An 11,929-nucleotide genomic window follows, 5' to 3' on the forward strand; every position below is an offset into this window, starting at 1 on the left:
CTTTGGGGCTAACACTTTTCATGCTTGTTGCAGCTGAGAAGTGATTTTTCTGCGAGGCTTAAAGAAAATCCATTTCTCATTTATTCAGCATTTATTTATAGCTACAGAAAAATTGCCCAGGTGCTGTTCTGCAGTCAGATACCCACACTGTCTCTGAACTCTCCCCGTTTGGATCCTACAGCAACAGCTCATTTGGGAGCAGGGCACATGGCATAGATGGGCCCACCGACCCCATCTGCTACACATTCACAGTGCTGGAGACACAATAAGCATTGCAGTTACTGCAAAGCAACAGAAAAATAGGGCTGTTTAACCATCACAGAAGCAAGGCAGTGTGCACGCCGGGCTGTGAGTGCTGTGCTGTGCAGATTGTGCACATGGCTGAGGAGGGCAGGCTGGCACAGGCAGCACTTGTCTGCGTTGTGAGGGCTCAGCACTCTTGCTGGGGCACTGCTCCAGTTTTAGCACCAATTTCCCACGTGTAGAGCTGGGACAGCTTTAAACCTGACAGCTTTCTAATCTGGAAGATGAGTGAACACACAAAAACATAATCCTTTGGAGGCATGCTGAGAGCAACACGCTCACAGGTCCTTTCACTCTGGCCAGGCTTGGGCTTGCTACACAACCACGAGTTAGGACCCACATCTCACCTCTTAGAGCCCCAGATAAGTTCAACACTGTCAAAGGGGCCAGCTGCTAAGGGAACAAAGACTTCCAACCCATCAACATTCAAAGGCTTATCAGAAAATAAATCTGTACTCCTTGACTTGAGGGAATTCTCCTACCTGCTGTCACACATCTTTTTTCTAATAAACACGTTGGCTTCGGTTTTCCGCAATAGAAAGATGTCTTGGCATCACACTGTTATGCTGGTACAAGAGGGTCTGGGTGTTTCAAACCCAGATGGCTTCCCACCCAGTAAGCTTCTAAGATCAGAGATCTCAGTCCCCTAATCCAGGACTTCTCTGCTTTTAAAGCCTCGTACGATGGCTGGTATCTGTTGTTCATAGCCCAGAATATCCTTTTTAGCACCAACTCAGCGCTACACTCAAACATCTTTCAACAATAACTTGAGCATCACTCATCTGCAACGACAGCTTTTCAAGCTGAATGCTGCCAGAAGCACCATGAGACAGCAGGCCAGCATGCCCTGTATCCATCCCCACCCATAAAGCTCCTCGTGAGCGGCCTGCACAACACAGAGCAGAGCAGCTGCTCCGCAGCAAGCCCTCACCACGGGCACAGGAAATCTATTTTGGGATCCCATGTGTCAGTCATTCCCATGTTGATACAGTTCCTGAAGCAAATGCCACAAACAGGAGGAGTGCTGGAGCTCTCCTAGCACAGGGAAGATGTCTTTGGGGCAGGACATGCACTTTCTCACCTACACACACAAGCAGCTTTGTCTCACAGATGTTGCTTGGGCGCATCGTTCAGGTGAGCACAATCTGCCCTTCCAACAACAAAGCACCAGAGCCCCAGCTTCCCTATAAAAGATTTCCTGAACAGGGACAGAACTATTCTAGCCCACAGCAGGGTGGGGAAGAAAAGACTTGTATTATTTATCCAATAAACACACCTACCTCCCTTTGAGAGGCATCAATTTCTCTGCACTCTTCTAGTCTTCTCAGCACGGCTTGGGCATCAGAAAGGGCCTCTGAGAAAACACTTTCATATCGAAGAAAGAAATCCAGTTTACAGCTTTTGCTCTCTGCTGCTGTGAGAGAGAAACAAGATGAGTTATTTGCTAATTGAAGGGATTCACAGAAAGCGGGATGTGATTGAAAAGCATCAGTTTGTAACCAGCACATTGGCTGTAACATGGAAACTGTGACTCGCAAATCCCTTCTAAAGATATCACACAGCCTGGAGGAAAAACCAACAGTTTATTTAACACAAGTTATAAATGGAACATTTATCTTAAATCCAGTGCAGCCTCTGTTTCCCTCCCATGCTGAACATGAGTTTAAAAGATAAAGTAGCATTAGCAGGCAACTCTGTTCACTTACTGCTATAAAGATTGAATTACAAACCTCATGTGCTGCATTAACACAGATCCCACTATACATGAGATGCAACAGATAAGATGTTCATCTATACAAAGATGAATAGATGAGAAAAGTTTTGCTCAATATAGCTCTGGTAAAGTGCTAAGAGCAAAACAACCGCAAAGGCCAAAGGATAACATTGCACTGTGCCAAAAGAAGAAAGTCCCTACAGAAAAGGGGCACATATCAGTGCTGTTACCAACCCAAAGCAAGTTAAAAGATGAAACACAGAGAAAAAGATCCCCCATGACAAAAAAAAAGTAAAGCAACTTAAGTGTTGCTTTACTGAGAGTGTTGCTTCACTGAGAGACAATCCTGTCAAGGCTCACCTGAACCACTCACTCTTCCTTTCTTCTCCAGAGGCTCAGCAGGCTCCACTTCAACACAGCAACCACGCTGTGTGCAGGCAGGCTGGGCAGCACGAGAGCCTGAATCCTCCTGGAGGGACCCCGAGCTGCTCAGCATCACATCCTGGTGAAGCCAGGTGTGATTCACAGTCAGCTCCTGCTCAGGGAGAGAAATATCTGCTTCCATCTCTGCTTCTCCAGGGCCAGAAGGGTGCAGGGCATCTGTTTTTCCTTCAGCAGCAGGTTTTTCAGATTGGGGCAGGTTATCAGCTTCAGCACTGCTTCCAGACGAGTCTGCTGCGTGGGCAGAGACTTCTACCTGATCCTGAGTTGAACAGCTGATGAGGTCTCTCAGGAGGGTTTTGCAGCTAACAGCCACATCAAACATCTGCAGACTATCTGACACAAAGATGACTTTGGTGAAGTTGTGTTTCCCTGTTGGGAGCTTGCCAGTATACATCATCTCCAGCAACAATGCAAACTCCTCAGGTGTCACCACGGAAGCATCAATGGAAATGGTGTCTGTGCTGTCCAACAAAGATTTAAAAAGCAGGCTGGCAGCAGCTAAAACAACCTTATGTGCTCTGAAGTGAACAGTCCCAACAAAGATGGTGCAATCGCAGAACTGCTGTTCTTTGCAAAGAGTGTACAGCTGCTGCAGCAGCTGCTTGCTGTAGCTGGGAAGTTCCATGGCTCCTGGATCTAGTGGTTTTCTCTTGCTTTGGTCTTCACGCTGCTTACACAAGGTCCAGCTAAAGGAAAAGCAAAAGATTCTGCTAGCAAAAGAAACAAAAAATTACTTTTCATTTGACACCTGCTGTAGTTTACTGTAGTAGTTTAGTGTAGTTTAGTGGCTGTTGCAAGAAAAAGGTTCCATTCTTAACTCTGACTCCCCAAATTCAGCAACTTACCCAATATTGTTCAAATGTAAATACTTCAGAGAGAGCTTAGGAGTGAATACTGAGTCCCAGGAGTTACAGACAGGAGAGAAGAGGCTCCCTGACATAACTCCTACCATAGAGCTCTAAGAAACACAAATGCTTTTCATTGAGGCACCGCAGTGCCAGGCTTTGTCTGCATCCAGCAACTGGAGCTGATGCTGGATTCAGCAGTTTCTGAAAGGGCAGGTAGGGAACCAATGCAGGAAGACCTGCTCAGACTATCAAATGCAGAGGAAAATTGGAACTGTTGATTTTGACCTACAAAGCACTAAGTGATCTGATTGTACAGCACAGAGGCAGAAGTCCATAGGCCGAGTCTCATCTACTATTGCATCTCTTTTCCTGTTCCTTCCTTTTTTTTTTTTTTCCTGTGTTGCTGTTGGGAGAAAAAAAAAAAAATAGATCCACCAGCAGAATTTTTATCAGCAGGATATCTCAAGTTTTTTTATCTCTGCTAGACAAGATAAAGATGTTACTGTCTCTTGTCTGTACACTAGGATGCCTAACATGGATACTGGCAAAGATGCTGAAACAAAACAGCGTGAGTGCTAAAGAAGGAGCACCTGGATGGACACAGTTTACACGACCTTCAACTGCTTAGCATCTTCTCACTTAGCTTCCTACTCTCTCATAGAGAACAGAAATAATACTGCCTACCATTAGGACATGAGTTTTTAATTAGCCAGTGCTGCTCATACATCACCTTGAAGCACTGCCTCGCCCGTGCACAGGACTGGCCACCTGCACTTCAATCCCATTAAACGTAAGGGTTCTGTTATCCTCCCACACTGCTGTAAATCACAGGCAACCAAGTTGATGTCAGCAGAGTTGCTGGCAAACGTGGGAGAAGAAAGAGCCCCATTTCTTTTGCCAGGCTGAGTGTAATAGCAGTTTTAGTCCACCCACTCCTTGCCTAGAGTTGAAGAGCTTCCAGTATCTGAAATGAAATTGGGTCTGCTGGTTAAGAAATAATAGCTGCGGATCTTCCTACAAAAGGACAAGCAGGAAACATCAGCGCCCTGGAAGAGATGTCTTGTGCATAAAACCTCTCACTTCCATGGTTTGAATCAGCAGCACCGTCTGCTCCCTCTGTTCCTGGCAAGGGTATTGAAGATATATTTGCCCATGACAACTCAAAACAGGAAAGCTCTGAGCAGCCTAATATCACCTTGTCATCTTTATTACAATAGTTCAGAGCTATGCAAAATGTGTTCTGAGTAATTAGACCAAATATATTTGTACAAATACATTGTATTTCCTTAATTATAGGGACCAAAATATCCAGTCCTGCCAAAGAGAATGATGATGTTTTTTTTTAACAGGGGGGTGATTGCCAAGACCATCGTCAAGGCAACTGCCTGCTACTTATAGCAGTCTTCGAGCTTTTATTCCGAGCTGAAAGCCAGAAGGGACCACCAGCAGCAATCTGACATCTCATCTGTCACTGTCTCCTAGATTCCTGGACTTAATATCTTGGGTTTGGCTGAAGCTGCTCTTCCAGAAAGGTGCCTACTCACGATAAGAACTGATGTTTAGGATGAGAACCCTCCATTGCCATAGTGAGTCATTCTGACTTTAAAATACATGCCTCATTTCTTACCTGAATCTGCCCAGCTTCGTCTCCCAGCTGTCTTCTAAATGACTTTTGGGAGATTTGCCTGCAGAACTGGGCTGAACTTGGAATCTCTCTGAGAGCAGATAATACTTGAGCAAGGATGAGTGCTTGCAGAGTATGAGCTATCTGCCTCTGCCAGCACCACTGGTGAGAAAAAGCCATTTGTCACTTTTTCAGCCTAAAGCTGCTTCTCTGCATCGTCTTTGGAGTCACGCTCAAAGATAAGACCACTCTTGGTATTCTTTTTCTTTCTGGATTTCAAACTTAAAGTAAAATGTCTTAAGTTGACTGCTGCAGCCTTTGACACCTGAGCCACACAAACACTGCCCTCCTCTTCCAAAAATGTCGGCTCACTGGAGACAGAAGTGGGGGCAGAGGAGAGAGAGATGTGCTTATCTTAGCTGCCCTCCAGGCAGGCTTTGTCAAAGAATGATGAATCTTTTAAGGAAAGGTGTGACACATCCCAGCTTACAGAGGAAAACACCAGGGTAGTTTAGTTATTTTGGTTCCACTGATGTCCAGTGAGACTGCAAAGCCAATGAATTTGAGTCAAGTCCTGAAAAGCACTTGAAATTCTAAGGCTCCACTCAACCATACATTGATATATGTCCTTTTGTCACTGCTAGGCAGCAGCTATCACCTGAGACTGCTCTCAAGGCTGCCACTTTGGCAAAGAAACCTCTTCTTCTGAACCTCCCAAATTCAGAACAGGTCTGCAGCAAACACTACTCTCTGTTGTCTGATGCAGCTCCTCCTTCCTTCTCCTGGGTATTTCAGTCCACAGTTGGAAAGAATCACATCTTTTTCTCTAGGCTAGGTTATTTAGCCTAGAGAATAAGAAAAGGATAAGCTGATGGCAGCAGATAGGTGCTCCAGAAACACCCAAATGAGAACACCTCTCTCTTGTATGTAAGGCTGTGACATTATTCTCATTTCTTTAGAAGGTCATAATTAAAGAATCATTTGAGTTGGAAGGGACCCTTAAAGGACATCTAGTCCAATCAGCAGCACTGCAACAGTTTTACTGCCACCTCGGCCTTAGCAAAAGGATCTTGTATGCCACAATAATGCCAAAAACAATGCCAAAGCTTGCCTTCTGCATTGATTTCAACAAGACCAAATGCCGGGTCCAGAACAACCCCAGGCAACACTACAGGCTTGGGGCAGAGTGGCTGAAGACTGTGTAGAGGAGCTGAGGGTGTTGATTGATGCTCGGCTGAATGTGAGCCAGCAGTTTGCCCGGGTGGCCAAGAAGGCCAGTGGCATCCTGGCTGGCACCAGAAACGGTGTGGTCAGCAGGAACAGGGCAGTGATTGTCCCCCTGTACTCAGCTCTGGTGAGGCCCCACCTCGAGTGCTGTGTCCGGTTTTGGGCCCCTCACTGCAAGAAGGACATGGAGGCCCTGGAACGGGTTGAAAGAAGGGCAACAAAGCTGGTGAGGGGTCTGGAGCAGGGCCTGATGAGGAGCGGCTGAAGGAGCTGAGATTGTTCAGTCTGGAGGAGGCTCAGGGCAGACCTCACTGCTCTCTATAAGTACCTGAAGGGAGGTTGTAGTGAGCTGGGGGTCAGCCTCTTCTCTCATGTAACAGTGATAGAACTAGAGGAAATGGCTTCAAGCTGCACCAGGGGAGATTTAGGCTGGACTTTAGGAAATACTCTTTTTCTGAAAGAGTGGTCAGGCACTGGAATGGGCTGCACAGGGAGGTGGTGGAGTCAAGGAGGTGTTCAAGGAACGTTTGGATGTTGTGTTGAGGGATATGGTTTAGTGAGAACTATTGGTGATAGGTGAGTGGTTGGACTGGATGATCTCGTAGGTCTTCTTCAACCTTGGTAATTCTGTGATTAGTTAACACCTCAGTGGCCATTACAAAGATGCAGTCCATGTCCGGGATTCTTTTTTGAGATGCACATGCAGCAGGCTTTCTTTAGATTTCAATAACAATAATGAACACTTCACTGACGAGAAATTAAGCAATGCCCCAACACAGCTTTTTAAATGCACAAACCCACAGCCTTGTGCTCCCTCTGCTGACAGCACCCTGCAACCAACCCAGCCTGGTGCACAGATCATAAAAGGAAAGAGATCTGCATCTAGCTCTGAGCCAGTGCAGGAGTTAAAGACATTGACAGCCTGGAATCAAAATCTAAATTCTTTTTGTGTGTTTATCAGCCGCCTGTCTTCTTGTTGCAAAGACGATGACCTTACAAAAAGGGTTATTAGAAAGCCAGGAAATCATGTACTGCAATTCAATTTTCTCACCTCTCCCACCAGAAGTAATTGTGTATTTGAAGAGCTGAGAGAGGCTGAGAGGTCATTACCTTTCCCTGGGGGGCTCCAAAGGGCCAGAGCAGGCAGCACTCCCTGAGGGTAATATAAAATCCAGTCTAGGGAGCCAGGGCACACCAATTTGTTTTTCAATCTATTCTACTTCAGTACAGAGCATCAGTGCAGACAGATAAGAGGAAAACAAGCAACACTTTGACTAAATTCAGTGCTCCACGCTCTCTAAAAGCAGCAGAATTTACGTCACAAAAACAAGCAACATTTTGGCTGTCTGGACTCATGCTTTACATGGAAATATACCAGATTGAAAAACAAATAGGTGTTCTCCAGTTCTTAATAGCAAGTTTTCCATTACTCTTCAAAGCAAAAGCCCTAACAAAAGGGTGATATCATACAGGGGAAGACAATCACGATCCCAAAGCAATGGCCAAATCTTACTCTCCAATCTGTTCATCATTATCTCACTATGCCCAACACTGAAAGCGCTAATTACCACAGAATCATAATATAGTCAAATAACTGTTGAGTTGGAAGGGACCCTTAGAGGCCACCTGGTCCAATGCCCCCACAATGAACAGGGACACCCACAGCTCCATCCGTGCTGAGAGCCCCTCCAGCCTGGCCTTGGGTGTCTGCAGGGATGTGACATCCACCACATCTTTAGGCAACCTGTGCCAGACTTGTTAGTCTGAATTGTTTTGAGCTGAACGCATTGAGAGCGAGTCAAGAAGCACCTGGACTCTCAATGCTATCACCACCCTCACAGCCCCAACATCCCTGCAGGGAAGAAGGACCTCTTTGTGGTCCATAACCACTCTTCAAAAGAAGCCAGTGCAGCTGCCTTAGAACACAGCCAGAGGAGGACATAGTGATGTAAAAACCTAATGGCATTTATTTAGGAAGCAAGCTTGCTCCCTATATCTCCAAGAAAGACTAAGTTGTGGTCTGGACTAAAAGAGATGTTTTCAGCACTTAAAGTGGTGTAATGAGTAATTAACTTTATACAGTTAATTAAGCTATACTGGAAAGGGAGATAAACCAATATGAATGGGGCAGTGCACAGGGGCTGGTGCAGCAAGACGGGAGAGGACCTCAGTTCTGGTTCTTATTCCAAGGGCTGCTTCCTCAGCACAAAGTTTACAGAATCAAAAAGGTTGGAAGGGACTTCTGGAGATCTCCCAGTCCAACTCCTGCTAAAGCAGGCTCCCCAGAGCAGTCACACTGCAACGCATCCAGGTGCGTTGTGAGTATCTACAGAGAAAGAGACTCCCCCACCTCTCTGGGCAGCCTGTTCCAGAGCTCTGCCACCTCCAAAATAAAAATATTTTTTCTGACATTCATATGGAACTTCTGGGTTCCAGTTTGTGCCCGTTGCCCCTCACCCTGTCTCTGGGCACCACCAAAAAGAGCCTGGCCCCATCCCACCCTGCAGGCATTTCTAAGTGCTGCTCAGATCCCCTCTCAGCCTTCTCCTCCCCACGCTGAACAGCCCCAGGGCTCTCAGCCTTTCCTCACACAGGAGAAGCTCCAGGCCCCGATCTCTCTGTAGCCCTCCTGGGCTCTCCCCAGCAGTTCCCTGCCTGCCTTGACCTGGGCAGCCCAGCACTGGGCCCAGTGCTCCGGATGCGGCCTCCCCATGGCAGAGCAGAGGGGAGGACGAGGTCCGCTCCGAGCCAAACCCGCACCAGCGCACAGCACTCCGCGCCGTCGCCATGGTTACCTTTATTGGGAGCGACACGGCGAACACGGCGCCCGCCCTGCGACAGCCGCGGGAACAATAAAGCTTCAACAACAGCCGCCCCCGCCCCCTTCGGCGGCGTTTCGCCGCTCTACGCGCGCCGCCATCTTGAAGCGGCTGCGGGTTGGCTCCCGCGTCACGTGACGGAGGAGTCAGCGTTGCGGGGAGGCGCATGCGCGGTTCTGTCCGCTGCTCTGAGGGAGGTGGGGGCGGCGGTCTGACCCAGGCCGTAGTTCGGGGGGGGCTCAGGGTGCATTCAATGGGAGCTTCCACCCGACCTGTGTAGGAGATACAGCCAGGGAGGATGTCAGGGCAGACAAAGCTTCCTTGTGTGTTGCACCAGATGGGGATTTTCTTTGAATTGGCTGTTGCACAGTGCCCTGCGTGCAGCTCTGGCAGGGCTCTCTGGAATGGGCTTGTCTGAAATGGTGGAAGCAAAAGGGTTTGGCCATATTTTGTGTGGAGAAAAAAAAAAGGGGGGAAGGGAAGGGAAGTGAGAAAGGAAGGCGGGGAGAAGAAAAGAGAAGGGAAAGGAAAGGAGAAAGGAAAGAGGAAAGGGGAAAGGAAAGAGGAAAGGAGAAAGAAAAGAGGAAAGGAGAAAGGAGAGGAAAGGAAGGGAGAAAGGAAGGGAAGGAAGGGAGGGGAGAAAGGAAAAGAAGGGGGAAAGGAAAGGAAAGGAAAAAGGAAAGGAGAAAGGAAGGGAAGGGAGAAAGGAGAGGAGAGGAAGGGAAAGGAAAAAAATCATGAGACAGTGCAAATTCAGCTATTGCCATTTGTGTTTTGATGCCTGGAAGAGGGCTATCTGCTGCCATCTATTGATAGATGGAGAAGAAGACCTAATGAGCCAACTCATTCGCATGAGCAAGTGTTAATTTCTGGATAAATGCATAGGGCAGAGGGATAACAGCCTCGGCTGTGTAGCTTTGACACCAGGCTCTGTGTGAGCTGGTAAGGAGCAGCAGGTAGGCAGGGATTGGGACTGTGTGTCCTGTCTATTGTCAAGCCTTCTCCACAGGGATGTGAATGAAATTCTGAGGCTGGCATGTGGTCAGGAAGATCATCTTGCAAACAAATGGGTATTAATTAAGAACCCATAATGTCATGATGAGATCTGCTCTGTTCCGGGGCCTCTGCACACTGCCAGAGATCCTCAGCTCTGAATGGCACAGTCTGCAATTGTGGCCATTAGGATACAAATGGTATTGCTGCAGCCGGTTTCAAGGTCACTTCTGGAAGATGCAAGAAAGGCAGGGTTGGCTGTTTTCTTGTAGGATTACAGAGAAAGGCTCCTTGAGGAGATGCTCAGACTACAGTCCTTGCCAGCCTCGTGCAATAAGTTGTCTTTGTTAGAGCTGTCAATTCCAGCTCTGCCAGTTTTCTCACAAATGCATTTCCTGGTCGTTTCATAGAATCATATTAGAATCATGTGGGCTGGAAAAGATATTCAGGGGCATCGAGTCAAACCACCAACCTGACCTAGCAAATCCACCACTAAACTGTGTCAGCCACACATTTCTTAAATCCCTCCAGGGATGGGGACTCCACCACTTCTCTGGGCAGCCCATTCCAATGCTTGACCACCTTCCATCTTGAGATCTAATCAGTGGGGAAGGAACTTGTAGCACTGGCACTAAGAAGGCATCCAGTGATGCTAGAGTGTTTGACTCGCTGCCTGTGAGCCTGTCTGTGTGGTATCTGCTTTGTGCCACAGTACTTCTAGAGAACATCTGGAGCTGACATGGGAGAGCAGCTTTTCAACTGAGATTACAGAGAGAAAACCGAATGCCCATTGCTGCCCAGCTCAAAGCAGAAGTGATGAGGGGATGGCTGAAAACAGCTCTGGAGCCTCTGGAACTGAAATACACGTTTAGTAAAATCTGATTCAAGACTGGCTGATAGCATAACAGCAGCCTGCTGACAGAGCAGCTACAGTCTCCTGCCTTGGAGGTGATGGATCGTTTGTAGAGATGACAGAGCATTAGCATGATGAGAACTGATGGATGAGAGCAGCAAGTATCTGGCTTCAGAGAAACTAGGCAGGCTTTCCCCAAGGGCTGAAGGAGGATGGTTAAAGGGGACAGTCCCGTGATTCTCTGGGTACAGGGACAAAAACAGACTCAGAACAACTCAGGCTTCTTCATCTGCTTGTTTCTGTTCCCTTTGCTGCTTTACTCAAACGATTTGGGGGCCGTGCATTGCAAATTAAGCCAATGTTATGTTTCAGGCGAAGAATAATCTCCCCAGCTGAGGAAAAAGGACAAGAAAATAGGAACAAGAACAGTATCCTAATATACCTTTTTCAGTTCCCATCACAGTAGCCCTCTGTTGTCTCTTGGAAGCATCTTAACTCTCGTCCTGTGGGTCCTGGTGAGGTACTTCCCTCAAGTGCAGGAGCAGAGGTGCCTCACCAGTGAGCCTGCGGGCACAACCAAACCATGCTGTTGTCACAACTTCTGATACGCTCGCCTTTTCCAGGCAGCACAGACCTCAACTCTGCTTTGGCCTCCCTCAGGTCCTTAGAGCATCTCTTGGTGACAGCTGGGACGCTGTAAGACAGAGCTGCAGCCATTTCGGCTCAGCACAGCAGGGATTTCCTGCCTTTTGCTGATATGGGAGCAAGCTCAAGGCCGTGCAACCGCATCTTCCCCACCTCCCCCCACTTCGTAATCCCCACTGCAGTGCAGCCTTGAAGGCAGCAAGCCCTGGCTTGCGGCTTCTCCTTCGAGCGCTTGAGGGCACTGTTGGAATTTGGAACGAGGCTGATCTGTGGGGTGAAGGATTTGTTTCCTGCCGCACCATGCAGAGGCACGTCAGGTTGCCAGGACTCTAGTACTGGAAACCTTGCTGCTTGCAGCGGTATGTAACTTTGGCATGCATGCACTGTCTCAGGTAAAAACTTTCTCCGAAAATATCAGGTAATTGAGGCATCTCACATCTTTGTTTTTTTTCTGTAAGC

At 47.6% G+C, this 11,929-nt stretch overlaps 1 protein-coding gene across 12 annotated transcripts in view; it reads right to left on the bottom strand.

The window, feature by feature from the left end:
- Positions 1–9,126, bottom strand: part of ZBTB40 (zinc finger and BTB domain containing 40) — a 48,335-nt gene extending 39,209 nt beyond the window's left edge. For 10 of the 12 annotated variants that reach the window (XM_085242113.1, XM_085242116.1, XM_085242117.1 and 7 more), the window contains exons 1-3: positions 8,956–9,126; positions 2,378–3,147; positions 1,584–1,717 (exon numbers count right to left, since the gene is read on the bottom strand). In XM_085242113.1, the coding sequence (XP_085098239.1) occupies positions 1,584–1,717; positions 2,378–3,086 (843 nt within the window). In that variant the 5' untranslated portion in view covers positions 3,087–3,147; positions 8,956–9,126. The remainder of the gene's footprint in view (positions 1–1,583; positions 1,718–2,377; positions 3,148–8,955) is intronic. The other 2 variants (XM_085242115.1, XM_010722890.4) reach the window with 2 other exon arrangements.
- Positions 9,127–11,929: the final 2,803 nt, after the last annotated feature.

This window comes from Meleagris gallopavo, chromosome 23, assembly GCF_905368555.1.
Source record: "Meleagris gallopavo chromosome 23, MGAL_WU_HG_1.1, whole genome shotgun sequence".
Lineage (NCBI taxonomy): Eukaryota > Metazoa > Chordata > Aves > Galliformes > Phasianidae > Meleagris > Meleagris gallopavo.